At 43.7% G+C, this 27,579-nt stretch overlaps 1 protein-coding gene across 3 annotated transcripts in view; it reads left to right on the top strand.

Annotated features, from left to right (window-relative positions):
• The window catches only part of tet3 (tet methylcytosine dioxygenase 3), a 30,125-nt gene extending 7,663 nt beyond the window's left edge, over positions 1-22,462 (top strand). For 2 of the 3 annotated variants that reach the window (XM_075468314.1, XM_075468313.1), the window contains 9 exons: positions 6,132-9,042; positions 11,281-11,371; positions 12,700-12,793; positions 13,299-13,507; positions 13,855-14,005; positions 14,750-14,839; positions 15,050-15,187; positions 15,291-15,645; positions 15,762-22,462. In XM_075468314.1, the coding sequence (XP_075324429.1) occupies positions 6,180-9,042; positions 11,281-11,371; positions 12,700-12,793; positions 13,299-13,507; positions 13,855-14,005; positions 14,750-14,839; positions 15,050-15,187; positions 15,291-15,645; positions 15,762-17,566 (5,796 nt within the window). In that variant the 5' untranslated portion in view covers positions 6,132-6,179 and the 3' untranslated portion in view covers positions 17,567-22,462. Of the gene's footprint in view, positions 1-2,068; positions 2,488-6,131; positions 9,043-11,280; positions 11,372-12,699; positions 12,794-13,298; positions 13,508-13,854; positions 14,006-14,749; positions 14,840-15,049; positions 15,188-15,290; positions 15,646-15,761 lie in introns of those variants that run through there. The other variant, XM_075468315.1, reaches the window with a different exon arrangement.
• The last annotated feature ends 5,117 nt before the right edge of the window (positions 22,463-27,579 follow it).

Here is a 27,579-nt window from a genome sequence, read left to right as displayed (position 1 = left end):
TTTCAAGTTGGTTGGTGTGTTGATAGTAGTGAGTGGGCATGTGTACGATGTGACATTTGCCCACCCAGTGGTGAAGGCAAGTGTCCTGGTGGGAGACACGGGTGATGACGATGCAGCTGCGTCATCACCGCATGTGTTTCCTACCTCTCCTGCTCACCGCTCTTCCTCTCGCTCATTGGTACTTCTTGGTCATGTGACCCAGTGCTCTACTTCTCCTCTCCTTCCCTTAGACAGTTTCGCCTGCGCTGTTTCTCTTTGGGATTGACGCTCATCTGTGTGTATATATACGAATATGTCTAGCAACAGCGAGGCAGACATTGTACAATTTGGAGCGAGCGCGTCAGAAAATGTTGGGACGGTAATGCAATAAGCTACTCTAGAAGGAGAAAAAGGCTCAGGAAACAAAACAGAGGAACAAATCGAGTGAGGAAGGCAGAGGCAGATTGAAAAAGCTTGAGAAAATGAGAGATCAAGGGAAACCAAGAGAAACAGAGGAAGCCAAAGTAAGCGAAGCAGGAACAGGCAACTGAGGTTAATCCAGTCTTAGCACAGAAATATATTAGAAAAATACAACGCAAGAGCTTACAGCGATCTGCATGGGGGAGACAGCCATGTCCCCCCTATCCTCCTCCTCCTCCCTCCTCCTTCTCCTCCTCCTGGTCAAATCTGCTTCAAAACTCCAGCAATGTACGAGAGAAGAGAGGACCACAAGGCCAGTCAGCCTGCGAGTGGGCATGAGGAAACATCCAGCGATGATGGCGCCGCTGATAAAGATAATGGCAGTTATGGCAAGGCAGGATAATGGTGAGGAGACAGTATCAAGAGTACGTTATCGTAGGCTGGCGGACAGGCGAGTAGTGAGGCTTCGTGTTGTCACTGAACACAACTCTAATGTGTTGATTCTGGAGGCTGCTGTCTTCGCTTGGCAACAAGCTGCCGACCCTTCATCTGTGTACTCCTTTTCGTCAACATTTTCTGTGCACTTCCAGAATCAGTTAAAAGAACAACTGAACAACTTTTATCGAAAGAGAATGCCTTCTCAATGTCTTCCTCTTTTGCCGTAGCATCATCCTTTTCCTCCTGCTTGCTGTTGTCATATTGTCATTCGCTGTTCCCTGTCCATTGCCCAGTGAAACGGAGATGGAAGCTCCTTTACCTAATCGTTGCCTACTGTTCTTATCTTCAGGTGTAGATGAGTGGGTTGAAATCATGGAGTTTTGTTGAAAGCTCGAGTTGTGTCTCTTACGTCAAGAGACCCAATTCCTGCCGTTAGAAACCTGCCAGCTCAGCTGCATCCTTTGGATCTATGAGGAGGGGTCAGCAAGACCTCCAACAAGCCAGCTGTCTCTCTATCGACCAACACTCTTGTACATGTAGGCTTGCTACAGGATCAGCCACAGGTGTAAACCTGAAGTGTTTTATTTCAAGCGAGAAGTAGGGAGCCGACATGCATGTAGACGAGGAGGAAAATAGAGATTGAAGAGCCATTCTCGCTGACATCTGCTTTGGCCCACGACTGAGCCGAATCTAGATGCGCAAACAAGGAATAAAATCAGATCAAGGGGAACCAGATGCTGTTTGTAGAGAGCATACGAACTAATTGAATTAATGTCGGTTTTTATTTCTCCCTTTTTCTTTTTCCTACGGAAGCCATCGTGAGCTGAGTTTGGCTAATCACTTTGCAGCCCCTGCTTCGTCCCTGCAGTCGAGAGCAGAGAAGCTCGGTCATAGCCAGAAATTGTCAGTTTTGGGGCTTTTGTAGATAACAAAAACATACATATAGCCTGATATGTAACGTCATCGAATGCAGCACAGCAAACAGTGCAGAAGGGCGTGGATCGTCGGAGAGAGCTTGTCTCATTGGTTGTAGCTCTGCTACACTGAGCTGTTTCCTAGGCTGCTGCTACTAGCGTCTATCCCCCACTGCTCTCTGTGTTTCTGCTCACTGCACACTCCTCCATTCCATCGTACGTGCCCGCTGTGGCTCAGATAATGGCCTCTCGCTCTGCACACACTGAAGAGAGAGAGGAGAGGAGATGGAGGGGGAGGCGGCACGAGAGGGAGGGAGGGATAGAGAGGGGAAGGTGGGGGCTGCGAAGAGAAGCCGACTGCATGTGTAGTCAAGAGAAAGAAAGAGGATATTGAAAAAGGGAAGGGAGGAGCAGACAGATAATGAGAAAGGAAAAAGGAGAGAACAGAAAGCATTGGCTGTAAGAGGAGGCAAGAGAATGAGAAACGTGTGTGCTGTGCTGGGGGGAGGTGTGCGGTGTGTGTTTGGCTGGCTGTGTGTGAGTGTATGCATGTGTGTTTTGGTGCTTGCTCTGTCTGTGCGTTGCACAGACGGGAAGGAATAAAAAGGAACACAATTCAACAACGCCGTATCGCTTGTGGACTGCTGTGCCGGCAAGCAAGTCTCATGCTCCTCTCCGTCTCCTGTCCTGCTCTCTGCTTTTGGACCGGCTGCTCTGTCTGGACGTCTAGAACGGTGTAAGTATGCGTTGCAGATCCTCAAGGCTCTCAACCGGCTTAATATTGTCAGGATCTCTGCTTCATGTTCCTGCTCGTCACGGCAGCAGAGGAAGGGGTGGGGGAATAGGGGGGGCGGGGGGGAAGATGGGGTGGTGTTGTGTTTGTGGGATTTAGGTTCAGCTGTCTACTCATAAGCTGAATTTAACCCCCTCAGCGCCAGCACGACTATCCTTTAATGCTTTGTCTCCTCCCTCCAGATTTTTTGTGCAGTGTCAGTGTTTCCTCCCAGACAAATCTGGAAGGACCAACTTGTTTAAAGGGCTCCTAGACTGTCTGGTTTACCAGGTTTGGCAGGATCTGATCCGGTTAGTTGTGTTTTTGCGATTAGGTACACATTGGAGCGTGGGTCAAGTCTGTACAAGCGTGTTTGCGTGCAAAATAAGGTAACTTGTTTCAAGAGATGACAAAGATACTTTGCTCTGTCATGGTGTAAATATTTGTTAAAGCACGTGGTCTGTACAGGCAGACTCACAAAAGTGTAAAGCGCTGCAGGTGTCAGTGCAAAATTTCAATCCTGGACTCCAAAAAAACTCCCTTAAAGTCCGATCAAAGCTCAGATTATAGTTGTTATTTCATGCGTGGTGAGGTGTTTTGTGCACAAACTGGGTCAAGTCCATTTATTCTAAATGTTCAGTGTGAGATGATTTAAACCCACGTGCCTCTTCTCTGTGGTAATGTTTTGTTTGCGTAACTGTGAGAAAAAGAGGAAAAGACAGTGTCAGTGAGTGTCAGTGCACAATTGTGGGATGTTTGGTTGTGCAGTGTTGCAGTCACCCTGTTTCAACACACTGCAGTTCTCATAACTGCCGCACACTGCTGCTAAACCCCCCACCCGCCTCGTCCTCTCTTCCTCTTTCCCATCTGATGCCGCTGATAGTACAGACATGGGGCCTCTCACGTATTGCATGCCGGCTATTTGCTGCCACCCCACCTCCACATTACTCTCTAGCTCTTGAGTATTTTTTTACCAATAGTATCAGCACCCCTCCTGGGACCCCCAACAGACACCCAGCGCAGAAGGTGAATTCAAAAGGCTCAAGCATGCAGCCTGTCCGGTAATTAGCCACTTCAAAGGCTCATTTCAATAAAATTCAAATGATAGGGAAGCTGGACGTCATACTCACTTCTGCTGCTGTGGACTGATGGATCCACACGCAGGAGCCATCTTTCTTTACTCTGGTTGGACAAGATAGAATCTTAGGTGACTCACTTCTCTACATTAGGAACTACTATATATTTATGTTTGGGTGTGAGACATTAAGCTGGGTCGGGGTTAATTTGTTGATAATTACATGATTACTATGCATCACAGTGGCATTATGTTTATCAGGTTGTGTTATGTCTTCTGAAGCGGAACTTTTGCACATGCAACAAGAATGTTAATGCATGGAAGTGTGTGCTTTGGCTTACTGTATTGTGTCAAACACACAGCTGCCTATTGTGTAGGGTAATTTAACTGTTTCTGGTTGACACAAATGAATTCACATTATTACATCTCATGTTATGAGGCTAAATCAACAACTGTGTTTTTATAGCAACTATGCCATTGTTTTCCTTTAACAAAGGCCATTGAGCATGTTGGAATACACAGTTTAACCACAACATGAACTCTGTCAATGATTTCTGAAACTGCCCTTGGATTATCTTTGTTTGCTCTCCCTCTAACTTGTGTAATTTTAATCTATGAGGAGCAACCCTGGGCTGAATACTGTTTGTAAGAAACATCTTAGGTTAAATGTGAATGTGAGCACCACAGTTGGCTTCAGTATGTCAAGATAATTCAGATTAACAGTCGTGTACACACTTTTACCGTTTAACAGTCATAAAGCACTTTGGAAATGTAATTTCAGACAGGGACATGTGAAAGATTTGCTAATTTCAGCATAATTGCGTGCATGGTGACTGTTTCAGTTATGACATAGAGGGGAAGTGAGATATGTGGCTGCACTGATCAGCTCATGATTACTGTTGCCTCTGAAAATTTGCTAAACCAGCTGAACAAGTTTTCTTATGCTGTATGCAAGGGCAAGAAAAAGAAAGGAACAAGATGCAGTATTTCTCGAGATTACATGTTTTACCTGAGAATCTGCTAAACTTCCTTCAAATTATTTGAACATCACAGTGACTGACATGTAATGTTAAAGTATGTTTTTCCATCCTAAAACAATCAAGTTCAGTCAAGCTGAGGTCTTATGGCCATGACAAGACTGAACTTTGAGGTCTTTTTTTTATGAGGTCATGCAGGTCTTCATAGTTTAACACAAGCTTTTCAAAATGTCATATTGGCTCTGTGTCGCATGTATCGTCCAATATTCTGCTTGCATCCACTGACTCTAAACTTTGCATCACAACTGCCCCATCAATGCCTGCTTTTTAGTTTTTGTCTCACCTCCAGATCACCACCACCATCCCTCCCACACTCCACCCTTCATTACTATTTAGTTAAAAGTTTATTTAAATGTTTCTTGAGGGAAAAAAGCCTGCTCTATTTCATCTTATTTAGTGTATCTGCTGGGAGCATCAAGTTTAACTTCACTGTGTACTCCAAAGGCCAGATCTTTAATACAAGTGTCATGACCAGATAATTGTAATGTTTGAACACCATGGGTTGGAAAAGACTCTCTATCTCAGTATTGATAGCTCTCGACTGGCTCATTGACTCTTTTGGATTAATCTTATATTTGTACTTTTATCATGCAGGGTATTGTAACTTTGTTAAGCTGGCTTTATGTATCCTTAGTATCTGAGATGTGGCATTCCTTATTTGAAGACACATTGTCTTAACATAAGTTGTTCTTCAGAAATAAAGATCAATAAATATAATGAGAAATTGGAAATCAACAGAGGCTTTCTTTGAATATTGAAACAGTAGCACCGGCAACAACAGAAAAGACCATAGTAGCGCATTCAAGACCAGTTTATGGTTGAAGGAAAGCACTACATGTGCATGTGAAATCAGACACATGTGTGTTTTTGTTTTTAACAATAAGAATTATGCATTTTGAAATTCTTATTTAGGGCTTGAAAAAAAATGTATAGTATCTATAAAATATATAGTTTTGCTCACTCCTTACTTCTTCCTGAATTTTCTTTTGCAAGTTTTGTAGGTTTATGTCAGTTAAACTATATCTCATAACAGTTAATGGAAGTTAACTTTATTTTGGATGAATATAGAGCCCCACCACTGCCACACACAGCCACTTAACATCATGGCTGACGTGTTCTCACTCTAACAGGCTGCTTTGCATAGACCAACTGATCTGGAGCATAACAGTCTGTGATCAGTCTGACAAAATGCTTGCCTTTTGTGAAATCTCTCTACTGAATACTGGAATATATGATCGAGTTTTTATTGATCAGACCCAGGAGCAAGCAGTGCTAGCGTATGTATATGTGAGAGGTGGGAAGGAAAATCTGGAGAAGAGCAAGACATAAGGGAATGGAGCCTTGTATTATTTTGTTGTCACTTTGGTGTCAAGTAAATGTATGAATGAAAAATAAACAATAAAAGACACCTACATGTATGATGTATGATGCTGTTTTGTGTCTTTCTTGTTTTTTTTTTCTTTTTTTACTAACCTTTCTCCATGTTTGTCTTTCAGACTGTTCACAAAGTCACTTCAGTGGATGGCCCCAGAAGTGGAGGCCAGATGGAAATTGGGTCACATGACCGCCTCCAGGAAGGCGCGCTGAGCCTGGAATTAGCCAATGGGGTGAACCCCTATCCTAATGATGATGAGGCATCTATGGAAACAGAACAACAAAGGAAAGGAAGCGTGCCTCCGAGGCAACGCTGGGTGCCAGGACATGGGAAAGTCAGTGACACCCAACAACAGCAATCACGTTGGAGCAGCAACGGAGGTACAACCCTCTCAGAGCCCATCCACCATGCAGACATGGAGGATGCTCACAATCTGGTGGCTTTTTCTGCTATGGCTGGCTCCTTGCCTCCTTCTTCTTCCCCCTCTTGCCTCCTTGTGCAGCCTAATACAGCCCAGCTGTATGAGAAGTTCACCCAGGAGACAGGTGCTGGTGGGGCCCATTCCAAACTCTCTGCAGGGGCTTCTGAGGGAAGCTGTCAACCTCTAGAGGACCTTGACACCCTACAGAAAGCACTGAGCCAAGCCAAACATGGGCACAAGCCTCCTAACTGCGACTGCGATGGACCTGACTGTCCAGACTACCTTGAATGGTTAGAGAAGAAGATTAAATTAGCAACCAGAGAGGATCAAGGTTCCAGTAAAATAGCTGATGGTGTCACACACATACAGCAACCCCATTTGCAGCAACACCCTCAGACTTACCAACAGGCAAATGGTGGCCACCATATGTCTACTTCATGCTCACAGCAGCAAGAGGTAACTCAGGGCCATCACCCAGACCAAGTGCCCTGCTCCAAACCTCCTATTCCTTGCTCTCCCCAGGTGCTTTCCATAGCCAAGGAAAAGAACATCAGTCTTCAAACAGCCATTGCCATCGATGCTCTAACACAGTTATCTGGCACTAGTCTTCACGTTGTCAGTTCTCCAGGTCAAACCCCATTTAAAAATAACCTTCACAACCACCAACACACCATGAACATTACACCTGGCGTGATCCCATCCTCTCCTGGCAGCAACTCATCTTCACGTTCTCAGTCCGTCCCTCCAGGACTGCATGTCAACCAGCATGCTCCAGCATCATGTGACCACCACAGACCCCAGTCCCAGGGCCAGCCGCCCCATGCTACACCTCTCCCTTCCGCTACCTCTCCTTTCCCAGGTCAGGGAAAACCTCCAGGCTTCAGTCCTAATCCCCAGCAGTGGCAGCAGATCACAGGCAGAAGCTCTGAACAGAAGAATCCATGGATATATAGGAAATCTGAGCCGCAGTCTTGCTTCGCCACTGCACTTCACAATAGCTCAGACCCCATGTCACAGCTGAAACAGCTGCTTGGTGACACCAGTGGCAAGTTCAGCAATGTTCCTTTCAACCTTCCAGTCGTACAGCAGCTTAGCTTGAACCAGAATGGGAGTATTCAGGGCCAGGACAGCCCAGCATTGGCCAGAATAAAACAAGAGCCAGACTCTGGGGAGCATTACCAACAGACTGCCTCAACAGGACATTATGGAATGTCTAATGGTCAACAACTGGGTCAGCACTTCCTTGGTAATCCCATGTCTCCTGGTCAAGCAGCCATCAGACACTCCACTCAGGCAGCTCTGCAACAGCACCTTCACTACAAGAGGAACCTCTTCTCTACCCACCCCTCTGGCTTTGGATCACCAGGTCCACGTGCAGCTCTGGTTTGTCAAAACTTGAAAAAATGGTGGCCACAGATGGAGGCAGGTTTGCCACATCTGGTGATCAAACAGGAACCCAAGGAACCTAAGAAGAAAAAAAGTAGCCAAGGATCTCCTGTCATGAAAGCTACAAGTGGGATGCTGATAGGCCCTCCTCTCCCCAAACCCAAGCAGATAGTCATCAAGAAGACCAAGCAGAAAGCTTCCATGCCAACCTTCCTGCCTCAAACCCAGATCACCGTACAAAAAACACCTGTCTATATGATAGACAGAGCCCCAGCCTTGACCAGCCTGCAAGTATGTTCTCTGCCCTCTCTGCCCCTTCATAGTAACGCCATTCAGGCTGCTACTGCAGGCCTTTCTGCCCCAGCCCAGTCTCAGGTATCCATTTCCAACACCTCAATGACTCCCTCTTCAACAGTATCTGTTTTACCAGAAAACACTCCAGCTCAAATTGGCCTTCTGCTTTCACCTGTGGCTCCTGCAGTCCACCTTAAACCAGAAGGAGTGGGCAATCTGGCCTCCAGTAACACCAGCACTGCCACATCTGTTACCTCCACATCTTCATCCAGCACCTCACAATTACAGAATCTCATGAACATAGATCCGAAGTACGAAGACCTGATCCGTCAGTTTGAGGCTGAATTTGGAGACTCACCTCCAGATGCACCTGCCACTCAGCCCGAGGAGGAGACAGCTACAGCCCCTAAGCCAGGGAATCGATCCCTACTAAGCCCTCAGGACTTCAGTCCCACATCATCCCACACCTCTCAGTCAGTTCCCTCAGTTCCCACCACTCAAACCAACTCAACACCTCATTCAGATGATCAGGAGATGGAAGTCAAAAACCATGTGACAGGGACCCAAAGTGAAGCAACCATGAGCCCAGTGTCCGCAGAGAATCCAAGGGAAAAGCAAAATGAGGGGCCCGTTGATCATTCTCTTGACCAGGAGACTGTGTTGGTCAAGCAGCAGCCCAGAATGTTAGAGGATACATTCAGCTCTCCGATGCCAAAACGCATGAAGTTTGAAGCTTCGGGGGACATAGCAGTACTGTCAACCACATGCTATTCAGAGGAGGATACCCCGACTAAGGAAGGTCTACCCTCCTCGCCTTCTCTTAGGGGTTTCCTAGACTCACCTTTGCGCTACCTGGACACCCCCACCAAGAACTTGCTGGATACTCCTTCCAAGGATCCACAGTCAGAGTTCCCCTCCTGTACCTGTGTGGGTAAGTGTATGCATCAATGTCAGACTGTGCTGTATGTACAATTTGCAAGTTGGTTTCTACCTGAAAAGGTCTTTAGCACTTTTCAGACACACATTCAGCAATATTCAAACAAAAATGTCATCCACCCTTTCATGTATACTTGGACAGTGGTCCAATTATTCGGCCCAGTCAAGCTGTTACTTTAGCTCGACTTAATTGTGCATGTATGTTCAATGAGTGGATTCATAGATACCTCCCTCCAGCACCAAGTCTTGTCTTGATATTTTAGAGTGTCTAAGAATGTGTGTGTTGCCAGGGTGTGTGACTGCGACCAGCCAGACAGTGACAGCGTGAAGCACTGAAGGCAGGAGGCAGGAACAATAGCAGTGGTGGCAGAAGGAGCCTTTTGTGTTGGTTTGGCTCAGGCAGGCAAGCAGATCACTGCCTTTGTTTGACAGAGAGCAGTTTAGTCCCATAATTTGGTTTGCACCCTGTTCATGGTAGTTATTTACAACAGAGTAGGTGGTCCTAAAGTTGAAATAAAAAACCTAAAAGCACTTTTTAAAGCTTTTGCAAGGGAATTAGCTTTGGTTATAACATAATTATATTGTGTCCTGTCTCTGTCCATGATGCCATTAATTTTACGACTTAATAAAGCAGAATATTGCGGCTGGATTGTTTGTGTAATAGTAATTTAACCAACCAATTTAAAGTCTGCATTCTTAGAGAAGCTATTGAAATATTGAAACAATTTTATTGCATTTTGTGGGTTGTAACTGTAGCTGAAGCCTTGCAAATAGAGCCTTTCTGTTCCTATTTGAGAGGATGCATGGGGGGGTTAATAGTTAACAACAAGCCTTAATAGTTAAGCTTATTCATACATGACATCACAAACTCCCTTAAGAGACTGCTCTTGAATGAAACTGCCTGCAACACACACACAGATTAAAGCCATGATTAGCACACCCAAACACATCTGCACAATTTTCACATAAGAATCTAGTTTGACTCCTCCACTTCCTGCCATGAGCCACGCCCTGGTGCCTCCCTGCACCACCAGGGGAATGTGACCTCATGTTGCCTTTAAACCAGAAACACACACACACATCACTGAGTCGATTCCCACACTTGTGATAATCATCTGGTGGGAAACTTACATTTACAGAATTTATCTGGTAATCAGAAGTGTGAGCTACATTGCAGATGATAGAGAGGAAAGAGCAAAGTGGTAGTTATTCTTGGAAGTATAGTTTGGAAACACATCGCAAGCTCTACAAGCTTTGCAGTGCAGGCTTGTAGAGTTTTTCATTCAATGTGGTGTACATTTACCTGCACAGTATCAAATACCAAAATTAGCAATAGTTCACTAGAGACCCTATACACAATAAGAACACTAATGTATGAAGCATGGAGACAGACATGCTCCCACATACTTTTGCATTCATCTGTACCTCCCAAAGTATCACCCAACAGACCACACCCTGAACTTGCAGCCCACTGTCTGAGCCTGGGGAGACTATTGTGTGTTCATGTGGCTTTGTGTGAACTGGATATTGCATTCAGCTGCACATTCATAAACTCTTCAGTTATGAATTGGCCTAATCTACAAAGAGAATGGCCCTAAGTTTGCCCAGAGACACATCAAAGCACATCTGCTGTACATTTTAGCCTTTATCAAAAGTCTGCACAAAGTGAGATGTGATAACATGCAGTCGAGCTCTACTCTTTGCTGAGGTCAGCAGACTTATACTATGAACTGTTTACAGCCTTAGAGACACTGAGTTCAAAGAAATAAGCACTTCTTATCTGCAAGCAGGAGTTTATCAAAAAAATCTGGTGAATATTGATACAAGGCACATACGATATGATGTTCAAAGCACTGTGCACTTCAGAGGGGCACTGCTGGTAATATTGACACAAAATCATGTCTCATAGTTTAGTTGTGTTATAGCATAGTTTAAGATTATATCTAATGTCTGGGCAGATTTTTGGATAAATATCCAGCAGAACATGATATCCATGTACACTTGACAGCTGTGTTGCTACCCTCTGGTTCTATTTTAAGTTTTATTTGACAGTTTTGATGTTTCATCTTAAACACACAAGGGTGGGATGTCACAGTCAGTAATAGAATAAGGAAAACATACTTACCGAAATTAATGTACTTTTTGTTGTAGTTGTTTATGTCAAACTATGTTTTGTCATTGGGGTTATTAAAAGTTTTATATGTTTTTTTATCACTACTTTTTGTTTTCCTAGAGCAAATACTTGAGAAAGATGAAGGACCCTACTACAATCACCTTGGATCTGGACCTACTGTAGCCTCCATACGAAGCCTGATGGAGACGAGGTTAGGCAACTCTTCTTTTCTCTTCTTTTATCTTCTCTTCCTGCTTCCCTTTCCTCCTCTTTCGCTCCCACCTTTTGCTTTCTCTCCCCCCTCCCTTCTCCTCACAATTTGTCCTCAGGGAATCTGTGACCCAGAAACTAGTCGATGGAACAGGAAGTATCAGCATCATCAGAATATCACAGGCAGAGCAAGAGGCACGGGCATAGCAACAGATGACAGCTGAGAACGGAAGAAGAAGGAAAATACAGTTACAATTAGATGTGAAATTACAGAAAAATACAGAGAAAAATATGGAGGTGAAAACAGAGGAAGGGAGGGGAGGGAAATAAAAACTCTTTACCTGCAAGTGATGTACTCACAAAGCTGAATTAACTCTGTTTTATGCCTCAAGTGAAATCAAATTAAAGATAGGATGTATGATGTATATGAGTTGTTTTATCTTCTCTGAAGAAAACACTGATAAACTGTTTTGAAGGTTTTAGGCAGGATTTCAAATGGACCAATGAGTGATTAGTTCTCAGAATGAGGGGGTGGTGATAGGCCAGAGACCAGTTCTTGTTGTTCAAGAGATGACGTAAGAGGTTAAGACCCTATAGTTCGTAGCTGACCTTTGATCCACCTCTGACCCCAGCAAGGCCACCCCTGTGGTGACAGAGTTTAATCCCCCCCACGCTCTCCCTCAGCCACCTCAGGGTTGATCCTATTCAGCGGGAGCCCCTTGTGCTCTCTGTCACGCCAAATCTGCTCAGGGCTGAAGTTTACACAATGGCAGGTATCAAGCTGGGGGTAGACCTGGTATGAGCTGTGACCAGACATGTGACAAGTTCTGATGACCTTCCCGCACCCCGATGCAACCTCTGACCTCTCTCCCTCCTGTATACTTACTGGCACATCTGCAGGCATACACACATCCAGCAAAAACATAAATATGTGTGTGCATCCGCAAAAATCTGGACAGTCACATGTCACAAATTTAAATATTGAAGCATCTTAAAGACAATGCCATGTGGTTGGTGTTACGCAGAAGCTGGTGGGTTCTGGTTTTCTCTGCCATGCTTGTGTGAATCTTAGCGGAGCCTTGTGAACACACACTCCACCCCAGCTACTATCGCTGAGCTTTGCCTGTCTTTGGTTGACATCTACTGCTACTCCCTCAGAAAGCTGAAGCTGAATGTGTTCTCTTTGGCCGCTCAGCTGGTACAGCTGATGAGGTGCTGTTAATTATTTTTTGTAGTTATTACAATAGGATACCATTGGCAGTTATCAACAACCAATGGCCAAGTGGATGTACTCCTAAATAGCTATGTCATTTTCCTCGTCCTTTGTAGGTATGGAGAGAAAGGGGAAGCCGTCCGGATTGAGAAGGTTGTGTACACTGGCAAAGAGGGGAAGAGCTCCCATGGTTGTCCTATTGCCAAGTGGGTAGGTAGATTCTGTTCACTTCCACCATGTAGGAGGTGTTAACAAAAAAACAATACCGACATGTGTAACTGTTAATGTTTCAAAAGAATGGCCTGTGTGTTTCTCAGACCTCCAAACCTTGTCGACAGTCTGTCAGCATCTCACTTAGTGGCTGATTGTGTTTAAGTGAAAGAGTGAAAAAGAGAGGGATGGTTGTTTGTGTTTGTTTGTTCTTTTTAAGGAGTCAGAACAACACACTGGACACAAAGAGCAGAGAACAGGCTGTCACGTGTGTCTTTTCTGACAGATTTAGGATTGGTATTTATTCATAAGAGCAGATCATATTCATTACAGGTGTTTTATGCTTTATGCGTCTGTAATCTGGAATATCTTTGTGTGTTGGACATCTGCTGGTCAAATAAAGTAACTACAAAAGTAGCTTCACAAGATTTTGAATATTTGTAAAATTAAGCTAATGTCTGTTTTCGTTGTGAGCGGCAGTATTAAATTCTCTATGTCATGCCAGGTGATCCGTCGGAGTTGTGAGAAAGAGAAGCTGCTCTGTCTGGTGCGTCATCGTGCTGGCCATCACTGTGCCAATGCGATGATCATTATTCTCATTTTGGCCTGGGAAGGGGTCCCGAGAGCCCTGGCCGACAAGCTGTACCACGAGGTCAGTGAAAGCCTCACCAAATTCGGAAACCCCACCAGCCGACGCTGCGGCCTAAATGATGAGTGAGTAGCCGACGGGCAGTTTTTTACGCTGGCACTGACACTTTATTATAAATAAATTTGTAACATTTTTGTGTGGACATAAGAACCATTCACCATCTGGAAGAAAATGTGGTAACATGCACTAGTAGCACAGAATAAATCTTGCTTTTATTAGAATAGTTATGGACTTAAAAACTGTCTTAGCCTCGTAAGTGATCAAACATGTGTGAAACTTTTTTGAGGCTGTAATTTTATGTAGTTTAGTAACATTATTTCTTCAAATACATTCTCTCTGACAGTTCTCTCACATGTTTAAAGCATACATAATTGATGAATAAAGCAGAGCTTGCTCACTCTGTCCTTTGCAGTCGTACCTGTGCCTGTCAAGGCAAGGACTCCGAAACATGTGGTGCGTCCTTCTCATTTGGCTGCTCCTGGAGTATGTACTTTAATGGCTGCAAGTACGCCCGAAGCAAAATGCCACGCAAGTTCAGGCTACAAGGAGATCACCCTGAACAGGTACACCTGACATCAAAGCCACCTGTTTTACAACATTAAAAGGGATCGTGTTGTTGCTGATAATGAAAAAGTTTGTTTTCAAGCTTTTTATCATTTTATTTTTCAGACTCTTTCAAATCTTGGGTCAGGTTTTGTGAAGACTTTATAAGCAGTCAGTGCCTTACTTGCAGTAGAATGGTCAGAGTGCTCTCAGTTTGGAGAAACAAAAAGGGGAAGCTTGTAGTTGAGTTAAGCTAGCAAAAGGGTATTCAGGAAAACAGCATTGTTTTGCCCTTAAAAACAACTAAAATGTCATAAGTTTATGGCACGTGTGCCATATAATGGATTCGTACACTTCTTCACTTTTGCTATAGACAGGTTTTTACATATGCACTATTTTTCCTCAATCAAGGACCATCTTGTGTTGGTAGTGCACAACCACTGTACAAACAACCACTGACTGGTGGCTGCTGACATTCTTAAATTGAAAAGAATATGAAGCCAAAAAAAGCTCTTTTAAATTGCAAATTTTTTCTCTTCTCATGAATCCTTTCTGAGCAGCTGCTGTCTAAGCTCCTCCGTCAAAATTCTTTCTTAATTCTCCAAATTAAGAGACCTCCAACCTCTGACTACAGCTGTAAAGACAGTGACTATTTATTAGTACTTCACACAACCCGACTAAAAAAAAATCACTTTGAGGCATAATTTATTGCTTCTGTAACCTGAGTGTTGTTCTAAACTACGATCCGTATTTTTTATTGTCAGGAGGAGAAACTCAGGGATAACTTCCAAAATCTGGCAACTGAGGTGGCTCCTTTGTACAAGCAACTGGCACCACAAGCCTACAGTAACCAGGTTTGTTGCACAGATACAAATACTCAACAATATTCATTTACAATGCACAGTAAAACCCTGTTTCTACACAGTCCACTTGATTTAATTAGAATTACAAAAACTATAAATCCAATATCCATAACTAACACAGCAACAGAATCAGTGCTATAAATGCATATTCAATAGTTCTCGCTTTAGCTGTTTTGATGTTACCTCTATCCTCTACCTCAGTGCCTGTCAGAGCAAAAAGCTCCAGACTGCAGGTTGGGTTTGAAGGAAGGCCGTCCATTCTCTGGAGTGACTGCGTGTATGGATTTCTGTGCCCACGCTCATAAGGATCAGCACAATCTACACAATGGTTGTACAGTGGTAAGATCAACTAAGTTTTTGAGCTGTGAAAACAGAATATATTGCGCTTAAGTTTTTAGTACAATTCACATTTAAATTTGCTCTTTCTGTCATGCTTTGTTAGGTGTGCACCTTAACGAAGGAGGATAATCGCACTGTAGGGGAATTGCCTGAGGATGAACAGCTCCACGTGTTGCCTCTTTACACGGTATCGCAGACAGATGAGTTTGGCAGTGCTGAGGGCCAGCGCATAAAGATGAAAACAGGAGCCATTCAGGTGCTTCAGGCTTTCCGTCGTGAGGTACGCAAGTTGCCCGAGCCTGCCAAATCCTGCCGACAGCGCCGGTTGGAGGCCAAGAAGGCCGCCTCGGAGAAGAAGAAGAATAAACTCCTTCAGCAGGCAGGGGAGACACCAGAGAAAACAATGGTCAAGGCTGAGGTCTGCATCAGTGGTTCCCCCCAACCCCAAGGAAATAAAGGTTAGTTCATGTTTGATGTGTCAAAATTCTATTTAAAAACTAGAGAAAGAAATGCAGTGAAAAGGTGTTTTAAAAAAGTTTAATTTCTAACATACCCTTTTATTTTAAACAACCAGCAATTATAAAACAAGAGATGAAGCCCAACATCAAGACAGAGCTCCTTAATGGATCACTAGATGGATACCCTTTGCAGGCAACAGACCCGTTCAATAACATCTATCAACACCCTGCCTACTATGCAAGAGGAGCCCCCTCCCCAGCAGGCCAGCCCTCTGCAGCCGACACAGTAAATGGTTACCACCCCAGTCTGCCCACAATGCCCTATGGATACTACAACTACCCGCCCAATGCACTTTTCCCACGCAGGCTGAGGACCTATGAGGGTCGAAATGGATCTTTTGCAAAAACAGATAATAAGCCTGTCCAGGTAGACAAAAAGCCTGATATTCAGAGCCTTCAAGCCAGACTGGCCCAGTCCTCCACCAGCCAGCCAGAGCAAATCAACCAACTTAACCACAGTGCTTATTCCCAGCCTGCAGACTACAACCAGTCCCGTCCTTCTTCTGTCTCCTCTGAGCCCTCCAACAGAGTCACTCCACTCATTAAACAGGAGCCCATGGATGTGCCAGTTAATGAAGGTACATTGCCAAGCCAGGCTGGTACCAACACATCAAGGTCCAACCCCCAGCCTGCAGCCTGGCCAGGGTGCAAGCTTAATGGAAGTATTATTCCTACCAGCTGGGATGGCCATCTGAACCATAGACAAAGTCCTGAACTTTCCTCTTTGAACTTGAGCAAGCAGCAGTTTCACCAGCATTCCCAGCAGCGGCAGTCCTCTCCTTACCCCCAGCAGTGGGCATCCTTTCCCAGTTCAAACTCTCCAATGCTTTCTCCCAATCCATCACTTCAAATACCTTCCTCTCCACCTCCGTCCCATCACCTAAGTGGAGCGTTCCAGACTAACTTACACCAAGGATCCACGCGCCATGCCATCTCTCAACCAGGTACACCCCAACCTTCCAACTCACACTCAGGCTCAGTTACTCCACAACCAGGCACACCAGGCCCAAGCACTCCAGGCCCAGGCACCCCCAGGCACTGGACTAGTCCTGCTCCAAGTCCCCAACCAAATGCTTGGGCCATGGGGCCTGCTGCATATGGCCCTGGTTTGAAGCACAACAATCCTGCAGGAGCCTACCCAGACAAGATCTGGTCCAAGACCGGGGAAAATCGGTGTTCCACCCCCCTTGGGCTCCAAGAAAAGGCCTGGAAGTCTTGTGGGGGTTCGGTGGCAGGCAGCACCCCTTCCCCCGCTCCCGAGGGTCGCCTCTTCCCTGATGCACTGCAGCAATCTGGTCAGGCTTACTGTGACCAAAGCCGAGCCGAGAGTGACACCGAGAGCATCAAGCATCATGAGGAGTACGACGATGAGGTGTGGTCTGACAGTGAACACAACTTCCTGGATCCCAGCATTGGTGGTGTAGCAGTTGCACCAACCCATGGTTCCATCTTGATTGAATGTGCCCGTCGGGAACTACACGCCACCACTCCAATTAAAAAGCCTGATCGTTCTCACCCCACCCGCATCTCCCTGGTCTTCTACCAGCACAAGAACCTCAACCAGCCCATGCATGGCCTGGCTCTGTGGGAGGCCAAAATGAAGCTGCTGGCAGAGCGAGCACTGCAGAGGCAGCAGGAAGCAGCTCTCCTTGGCCTCTCCCAGGAAGACATTAAGTCACTCGGGAAGAAACGCAAGTGGGGTGCTACAGCAGCAGGTGCCAGTCCAGGACCTGGACAATCTAAAGACAAGAAGGAGGGGCCAGTGACACGGTTAGCCCCCACGTTCTACACCACCTCTATGGTTACTGTGTCTCCCTATGCCTTCACCCGCCTAACTGGGCCCTACAGCCACTTTGTCTGAGGTAGACCGACCCAGACAGACTGAAAGCTACAGAGTGGTGCGGTGGAGGTCTGGAGAGAGCAGTGAGCAGGATGAATGTCTCTCAGCCGTCTCGGAGTCTGGCATCTCTCCATCCTGCCCCTCCACAGTCCACTTGGAGGAAGGGACATTTTTATTGTTTTTTACCTCATGTCAGGCAGTGGTTTGGGCTTCAGACACACTGCCTGTGGTGCTCTTCCTCTCTTTTTCCTGGAGAGGAACTCCATTGCTTTTTCTTGTTTATAGAATTTTAATGATTCTAATTATTGCTATTATTATCAATATTATTATGATTGCTATTGTTACTGTCAATGTTGTTCTTACAGGTATTATTATGATAAAGACTTGTTTGTTTTTATTGCTGTTTTCTTTAATGTTATTATTAATGAGGTGATTGTTTTTGTTTATATATTTTTTTAAATCAATCAGTCTGAGTCACTCAGACCATTGCTTTTCCATGTTTGGAAAACCTGTCCCCCCCTTTTGTAATTTAATTTTGTGTTCTTTCTCCTTGTCAATCTTAAAACTCTACTTACAGGAGGAGCCATTATCTTCCCGATCAGACAGCAAATCAGTATTTGGGAAAATAGAAACATGGCTGCATTAAAAAAAAAGCAGACATGGCAGTGGTAACTGTTTGATGTTATAAAATAACAATAAGTCCACAAATTATTACCTTGGGCCATTCTTGTTTTGCCATCCTGAGGAGTTAGTAAGGTGGCCAATTCAGCATCTTTACTCATGCTGAATACAACTTCTTGTAAATGGTTGAAACTGAGCTATATAAGGTTTAATTCAAAACCAGTCATGATTATATTGACAAATATATGCCCAGGTTAAAAATGACTGCAATGAAACGACACTGAGATCACAGCTTGTCTTGTCTTTAGATGATGTGCTCCTCCTGCTTATTCGCACCCCTCCAGCTCTCAACTGGTGCTCGGCTTCTGGCTGCGATTGATTTTCATTCCGCTACGCTTCATGGTATATGATGCTGTACAAAGGTGCTCTAACTCAAAATTGGCTCAAATAGTATTTTCAAGTTAGTACTTTTGTTTTGACTGAGGCAGGGTGCCAGAGCGTCAGAGTTCATTGCTTTAAGATGCAGGCGCAGAAAATGTGTTGTATAAGGACAGCTGTGATGATTCATCTTGCAAAACTGTTTTCTGCTCTTCACTTTCCCCTGCTCTTAAAAACTGTGGTTCTGGTATCTTGTACTTCAAAATATGAACTACTACTTGCAAATGCCATTTAACCCAGATCTGCTACCACCACAACGAGATGGAGCAGGTGGCACCCTTTATCTTACTTCAACATTCATGTAGGGGTGAGCACTTCCTCACTCTAGAGGGCAGCATTGGCTGCCATTTCAAAGTGGTGTGTACAAACAAACCTTCAAGCACTTGAGATCCATTTTGAAATTGGTGAAGCCTTCCTGGCTGCGTTAACCACTGTTGGCCAGCAGAGGGGGATCATGCACCCTTTTTGTTGACAATGGAGGGGACTCACAAAGGCAGCTCAAGGCAAAGTTGATCTCTGTCCCACTGTAGAACAAATGTGAGCAAACTCTGGAGATGCATCTGGGAAGCAAATCCTGGGTTATAGCAGAAGGAAACATTGTTGGGACTGTAACGCTCTTGGTGCTCCTACACACACTCCGGTGCTGTCCTGTTACACTTGATTTACTGCGAAGGGCCCACTCCTTTCTCTGCATGGTGCTGTCATCTTTGAGCAGAGCGAGGTGTGTCCTTCTGCAGGCACCTTGTTGCCACAGAGCCAGCCAATCGAAGTGGCCGTTCTCTGGTTGCAGCCTTGTCATTGGGCTCAAGTTCCAGTTGAGGAGTAATTGCGGTTTATTGTGGCATGTAGTAACAAAGTACACTGTCCAGGGCAGAGAAAGCACAGTCATTCATCGCATCTCTTGGTCACACATTAGCAGTGCTTTTCACAGAGAAAACTGGGCTGAGAGTTAAAGGCAAACCATAGAAAATTACTGTAGCTTCAGGGAGTCAGCGCCAAATGCAAATCCTTTGAATCAGTTATTCTCTCGCTTTGTGTCTATGTGAGAAGGTGTGCCTGAAAATGACATGTATTTCCATGAAAGAGGCAAACCAAAGTAAGAGAATATTTGATCTTCCTTGAATCACTCATTTTTACTTTCCTTTTGGTGGCATAGCTGCTTGTGTCGAAAATGAGAATGAGTGACAACCAGAACTCGATAGAAACCGGCTCCTCCCAGCTGCTGCTGAGCGGTTGTTTGGGTAAAGGCCCCGGTCGTCTGTGAAAGACCCTGTTACCTCTCCCAAGGGCCTCCAGCTCTCTACCTCATGCTGTAGAGACACTGGTCACAATCACAACTTGCTACTGAGGGCAAAAAATCATGCATGTCCCCTTGTGTGCTCTAGATCTCCACACCTTTTAACCTGCGTTTTTTTTTTTTGTAACTCTTATTTATTACTACATGGTGGTGATGATGATAATGATTGTCTTTGATGTTTTTGTTTTCTTTTTCATCTTTTTTTTATATAGCTGATACAAATTGTACATAGAGAAGAAAAGATTTATAAAAGCACTTTTAATCTTGATTTTAATGACAAAAAGAAAGAGCCGATTATTGACAACTTGAAGCTTAGTTTTTCTTTTTTCTTTTTAATTTTCTCAAGAGAGACATAAAAAAAATATGTAAATATTAAACTATTTAGGTAAGATTATTTAACTGGTGAGGATAGTAACTAAACCATGAATGACGGGGTTATTTGAAGTCTTGGACAGCCCTTTATAACACTTAGTCCCAATACGTTGTGTGTAAACGTTTGCTTAGTAACACTGCTGTTTTGCTTTCATAAGTACTGTACCCCTTGTCAGCCTGGCACTGACAGAGCCCTGTCACCTCTTAAAAAAATTCACACGCAGCTCACTCATTGACGACGGTCCCAAAAAAAACAGGAGGGTCTTTTTTCCAATTGTCATGTCTACAAAACGCATGAATTTTAGAGTTTTACAAAAGCTTTTCTCCCGCGATTCTCACTCAAATTTCCCTCACATAGTAAGAACGTTGGCGAAATTTAGTTCAAAACTAAGAGATATCATAATTAGGGTTCTCGGAGACAGTGATTTTCTGTTTGCAGTTTAACATGTTTTCTAAAATGCGCAGTGTTCAATCTGACGGTCACATAAGGCGATCAGTACCACTTTTATCTCTTTATGATAAACACTGCGCTGAGTTACGCTCAACAGAGGTTGAAAACGGCAAGTTACAGCTTGTCACCTTACCAGCAGCTGTAAAGCTCATTAACACGTTACATCTAGTTTGTTTAATCTTTTCAGAAACCTTCATATATACTACACAGTGACTAGGCAACCAGCAGAGGTTATAGGAAGTTCTAACCAAGACACTAAAACTTCTCTAAATACTTTGTTATGTGTTACCAAGAAATCTGTTGAAGTGCTGGTATGCAGGAATTTTAACCTCCTGATCGTTTCCAACATGCTGACTGCGGCTTCCTATTTAGCGTATAGAGATTAAAGTGGCGTCGGTTTTCCCATGCATATAGCTACTTTGAGATGATGTGCTAATGAGCCCAACAATCTTTTCCATTTGTATTGGACTATCAGGTAAGACTCTGCCTCCCTGCTTGTTTAGATGTATCTATTATAATGTGCTCTAGCTTTCCTAATATTTAAGTGTGCACATGACAGAGAAACCATGATGCCCCCCCCCCCCCCCCCCCCCCCCCCCCCCGAAAGACACCAGATTTTAGCTTGTAATGATATTTAATGATATGACACATACATCGTGGTTAACAGGAGTTTGATTGGTTCAGCGGCAGGGTCTGTTTTTATTTCTTCTTTTGTTTTTGTGAGCATAATGCATGGCCCAAATTATACACACTTACCTGAGAATTGGTACTGAGGATGCAGTGTACACCATATATTAATGACTTTGTAAATCACATGTTTTGTGGATGGCTCTTATGAGAGATGCCACCTCCCAAGCATGTACTGAGATGGGTGATTGTGGTGGGGGGGTGTTTCTGACAGCCGGTGCTATGATGCTACACCTTAAAATTCACTGTGTTAAAAAAAGAGAGAAAAATGTGAGGCATAAATGATTACCACAAATATTTTTCTGAGCTCTTCGAATGTCAAGAAAACTATACTTTTGATTCAAGCAGTTTCAAAGGATGGGAAGCTGCCCTGGTGCTGACTTTATGAAAAGTCTTTTGTTACGACGCTACAGATTTACATCTCTCGGTTGATTACATCTTCTATTAATATTCATTCCATATTGTACTTGAAGTCATCAAAACTAGGATGAGGAATAGAATCCAATTATATGAAGACTGTTTTCTGGGTTTCACATTTGGTACAGCGCAAGTACCAAAGGCTATTAGAATTACCTTTTTCAGTATGTTGTACATGTACATGTTAGCCGAATTCTAAGATATTTGAACAATACCAGAATTGTGTACTGACCCCCCCCCCCTTAACCTTGTATATTTTGTCTTTTCACCCACACAAATATAGATAAACATGCATCTCACTATGTTTGGCCCACTGTTGAAAATTCACGACTGAACACGCTTCAAATCTGGAATAGAGACTTGGACCCTGGCCTATACAAAAAGATGAAAAATGAACCTACACGTGGCAGCTACATTCCTTTTTTGAGTTATAGGATTGTTCTTGGTTCTTTATTTTCATGTCAAGGATGCAGTATGTTAAAAAAAACAAAAAACAAAAAAACAAAAAAAAAGTGTTTCTGTTCAGTCTCTCTCTTTGTAGCTGTATGGTGTATTATGTGAATACATAGTGTATGTGGTAAAAACCCCACAATATTGTTTTATGTTGCGCGACAAATAAAAATATTAAAGTAAATCACGTTTTGTTAAGTACTTCATTTCCAGTTTGAGCCACTTTCTTTCATCTGGTGCCAAAGTTGCATAATTTCACTGATTCATGCCTCCGCAGTGATTAGCAACCGCAGGGTGGATTCATCATAAGGATCTAATTTGAGACAAGTTTAGAATGCTCCAGTTAAGGTGCTGACAAATTACTGGAAATGCTTCATCTACATTTAACCCCCTGCTACACCAGTCACCTGACAGTGGGAAGAAAGTGCAAGGGCGTAAGTGACAGGACAAAGTTGGAGAGAGCATTTGGAGGCCTTTTGCTTTCACGTTTATAAAGATAGATATTACTATAAAAAGGGTCACCAGGGGGGTATTCCTAGAAGCTGGCTTAGCGGAAAGCCTGGCTTATTTCGCTACTTCTGGCTAAATTTAGCGAGAGTTCCGTTCCATAAAGGTGGCTTATTTGAACGCCCGCTGAGTAACCATGGTAGTTTATGCTGCTGAACTAGCCTGGTCTCGGGCAGGCTAAAGTATTGAGAATGAGGAGTTGTCGTCATAGTACAGAGCCCCGCCCCTATCCGCCATGTTGGCAGAATGCTAGCGAGAAAACGCCGTTCTCTCCGTTAGTTTACATTGTACGCGTGTGTTTTTAAATCAGTTAGTGTTAACATTACGGAATTGCAAGAACATGCCTGGAAATCAATGCTGTGTGAAGAACTGTTCCAGTACCTCACACAATACGTTTGGGAAACATAGGAACAACGAAATTCGTTATTTTAGGTTTCCTAAATGGATGCAGCATCAGGGAGAGCAGGTTTCTGACCTGACCAGGAGACGCCGGGTTGCTTGGTTGGCTGCAATAAGAAGAAAGGACCTTACTTTCGATTGCGCCCCTCCGTGGTTGAGAGTGTGTTCTCTGCATTTTCACTCGGGTAAGTTATCTAAAAATCTCTTTATGTTGTGGTCTCTTAAAGCTACGAAGTTACCTTATGTTGTTGCAACCGTTGTTTTACCGTTGTTTTACCGTTGCTGCTTAGCTGCAACTCAAAAAATGTCCGAACGGCTGAAACGGACTCCGGAAAGAAATGTTCACCTAGAATTCTGCGCTCCCGCAACTCATGTCTTGTCTAAAAAACTAAACAAAAACTGTGGTTATCATATCACCACTTTCACTGTCTCGAAAAATCAATCAGTCGGTGCCAGTGCAACTAAAGAAACGCAACTATACACACATTTGAACATGAAATTAAATGAGATAGAACATGGTATTCATTAAAACTAATCAATACCTAACAAACATCCGATCTACACCCACGTAGGACCAGACTCAGAAAAATGGGGGACAGGTAATAATGCTAATGATACAAATTATTTGTAGGCTACAGTCAAGGACTGTACAAACAAGATATTAGATAAAACGCAGGAATTAAAACATCTTACCATATTAAAAATATGACCTCTGTCCTTTCAGGCTGCTGCTCCACATTTACAGTAGCCGATAATGTAAAACAACCTACTGGCTGAAGTATTTGCATTAAGTTCATCATCTCCCTCAGGCTTCCCTAATGTTATCGGTGCACTACACTGTGCCCATGTACGCATCCAAGGCAAGGCAATTTGTAGAGCACAATTCGTACACAAGGCAATTCAAAGTGCTTTACAGCTACATAAAACCACAAGAAGGCAATAAAATCATTCCAAAAAACAAAAAAATCATTAATCAATTAATTTAAAAGTGAATAGTGCAGATAAAATACTTTCAGGTGTCATATGCACATCTAAATAGAACTGTTTTCAGTCTGGATTTAAACATTGTCACATTGTCCAGGCCCCTGCTGGACCCGTGGAGGCTGACTATGTAAACCGAACATTTTTCCATATCCTAAATGTACAGGTACACTTGGGGATAATTGTCCATAGACTCTGAACTGGATTTCTCATTTTGAAAAATACCACATCAACCCCTTTAAGTAATGCTGAGCAATGTCACATTTATGCCCTGTGAAACCTCATCATTGACTCCTATCCTCCGTGCATACAGATGATCTGTGATGGAGGTCATTTCATTTCCAACATTGAGGCTAAATGGCCGGGATCAGTTCATGATTCTAGGATCTTCCGAGCATCCTCACTGGCACAGAGGTTTGCACAAGGTGCAAGAATTTTACTTACCTGAAGGAGTGTACTTTTGAAGTAAGGTGGCAGAATTTTGGTAATCTAATGAGAGGTCAGGTGTAGAGGTCATCTTAAGGAATTTAAAGTGCTCATCATACTTTATTATAGATAGCCATATAAGGCACATATTGCATCAAATTGCCTAAAGTCTTAACACATGTATATCCATCCAACATTTCTCTTATTCTGCAGGAGAGTTCAATGGTGTCCTGCTTGGGGACAGAGGCTATGCATGCTGGCCGTACCTCCTCACGCCATATCCTGATCCAGGAACAAGGGCATGCACATGCACATGCACATGCACATGCACATGCACATGCTACAACAAGGGCACGGATAGAAATGACCTTTGGCCAAATTAAATACAGGTTCATTGCTTAAAGTTCTCAGGCACCATGGCTGACTTCTGACAGAGCCATCTTAAATTAATAGTATACTTCATATTTTATACATTTTGTCTTGTGGACAACTTTTCAGGCTCAAGTCTTTTCTTCGTTGAGTTGTAGTGCCTGAAAGGACTCAGTTTCTCCTGACACAGTGAGGGACCTATACAGGGACACATATTTCCTTTGATCCTTATTGTTGGGACCTTTGAGTTAGAACTTCTTTTCATAATTTAGCATTGACACAGTAGCAGTTTAAGTCAGAGCAAGTGTAAGAAGGCTAAATGGATCAGAGATGATTTATAACTTTCCACACGTTTAGGTCATGGCACCCCACTGTGAATATAAATGTATAAACACATTTCTAACACGTTGCATGAACCGTACAATAATGACAAGTTTGAGTTGTGTTGAATTGTTTATGTATTACTACATGTTTCTCAAGCTGTGGAGAGAAAACAGAATTAAATACAGTTCACAACACGAAATTCTCCTTTATCTGAATTTATACTAACATCCCTCTCCAGTTTCATAATCTCTGGCTTGATCTTTTTTATTTTCAGTTTCTTGTATCTAGTTTGGCGCTCTATTTATTGGACAAACACATTTCTTCAAAGGCTACTTACCACTCTGAAATATGTTCCTGTACTTTACCTTCACTTGCTGCCAGGTACGCTTTTGGCTGTTAAGATTGCTCCTGTTGAGATGTAACAGTGAAAAATAATATGTGGGTCACACACAGGATAATATAGTCACAAAGTATGATGATGCGTGTTGATTATTGGGTTATTAATAAACTGAGCAGGGCCAGTATATTTGTGCTGTACATCTCATACAGAGACAATTTAGCATGCTTTATGTAAACAAATTATAACACAAAGAGGAGAGTATAAATACATGAGGACAGTAAAATGAATGTCAGTGGTATGAAACTTTCATAATTTACGCATTTAGTCTGTCTGCAGTTGTTAGTCATGCCGTTTCTTCGCTTTATTGATCGCAGCTGTATTACCATTTCTGGTGATGACACTTTTAAAATCCTCATACAGCTCGATCAGCATTATTTGTTCAGCTGACGAAAAAATAACAGCTCTTGTCTCGCTCTCCTTTTCACAGAGATCTCCGTTTTTCCACCATCCACTCGTCAGGGCTTCTTACGTTCCTCGTGCACTCGCACTAAGCTAGGCTATGTAAGCCTCGCTTGGATTAGCCTCACCGAGATGCAGCTAAAATATCTTTGAGGAACGACTTAAGGCTTAAATGGGAGATGGCGCTAGTTCAAGCGACGCTTACCGGCTATAGCCTGGCTTTCTTTAGCTACTTTCTAGGAATACCCCCCAGCTTTTAACTCAGATCAAACTCTGCTTGGGTATGAAAAGACTGGCTCCTTCGTCTCCTTACCCTCCTCTGTAGCTTTGTGATTGAAACAACATTTCCTTCAAGTGCATTATCCCATCAAGATCAGCGAGTCGACAGGAGAACAACTGCTGCATAATAATAATGCCTGTGCACCGCTTTTCCAGAGGAGATGATTTGGCACTTTGAAAAGCAGCATGAGAGCTTTGAAATGTGCTCTGATGGATCAAGGACATTTTTGGGGTCAGATCTGAGCTGCTGTGTTCTATAACTGATGGAGGCAGACAAGAGTAAAAGGGAAAATAAAGTAGTTGAACTCAGATTTGATGTTGGGGAGGAAACTGGGATTAATTTAGTTGAAAAGCCATATTAGACTAGTATGACATTTTGGAAAAAGTCTAAAATGCCTATGTGTTACAAGTGGATAATGCCCAATGTCTTTAGAAGTGTCACAAGGCCAGCTTCGTGACAGTTTTTGTGTTTTGTGTTTGTCTTTGTCTCTTGTATGTTTGTTACTTTTTCCTTTCCCCTGCACTGCCACTTTGGATCTGCTTACCTGCCACTCCACACCTGCCCTGCTGCTTCAATCAAGCCACCTGGTTTCCATCAGCTCATCCCCCAGCCTGTACTTAGTTCCTGTCTTACCTTCAGTCTCTGCCGGATCGTCATTCTACCTCACGGTTTGTCGAAGCGACATCTAGCCTAAGCGCTGTAAATTCAAATCAGTTACTAACTCTAACCTTCTTTATCCAGTTCTGGACCAACCTGTGTTCCTGCCTGTCAGCCCGCCAGCCTGCCTGCCAACCCACTACCTTCCTGCCTGCCAGCTCGCCTGCCAGCCCAGCCATTTCCCTCAAACCACCTGCATCACCAATAAACTTGTTCTTTACCAGTTGGTGTCACTTTGGGTTCCTTGCAGAAGCGTGACAGCACGATCCGGCCATGCAGGACTCAACCGACGCTGACTCCGTCCGCTAGGCCGTCTCCCATCATGGAAAACTGCTTGGAGAGCACAATCAGGTGCTGACGCAGGTAATGGACGCCCTTTGTGATCTCACCACCCGGGTGACAGATATTCGGGACCACGTGAATCAGCTCTCGGGGCCCGTAGCTCAGCCACCAGTTCCAGCTCAGCCACCAGTTCCAGCTCCACCAGCGCCCCCTTCAGTTCCCTTTAAGGAGCCATGGGTTCCTCCTCCAGATCACTATGAAGGTGACTTTGGATTAT

This window comes from Odontesthes bonariensis, chromosome 6, assembly GCF_027942865.1.
Source record: "Odontesthes bonariensis isolate fOdoBon6 chromosome 6, fOdoBon6.hap1, whole genome shotgun sequence".
Taxonomy (NCBI): Eukaryota; Metazoa; Chordata; class Actinopteri; order Atheriniformes; family Atherinopsidae; genus Odontesthes; species Odontesthes bonariensis.
The sequence above is the reverse complement of the archived record's forward strand: the minus strand, read 5'-3'. Positions and strand labels throughout refer to the sequence as shown.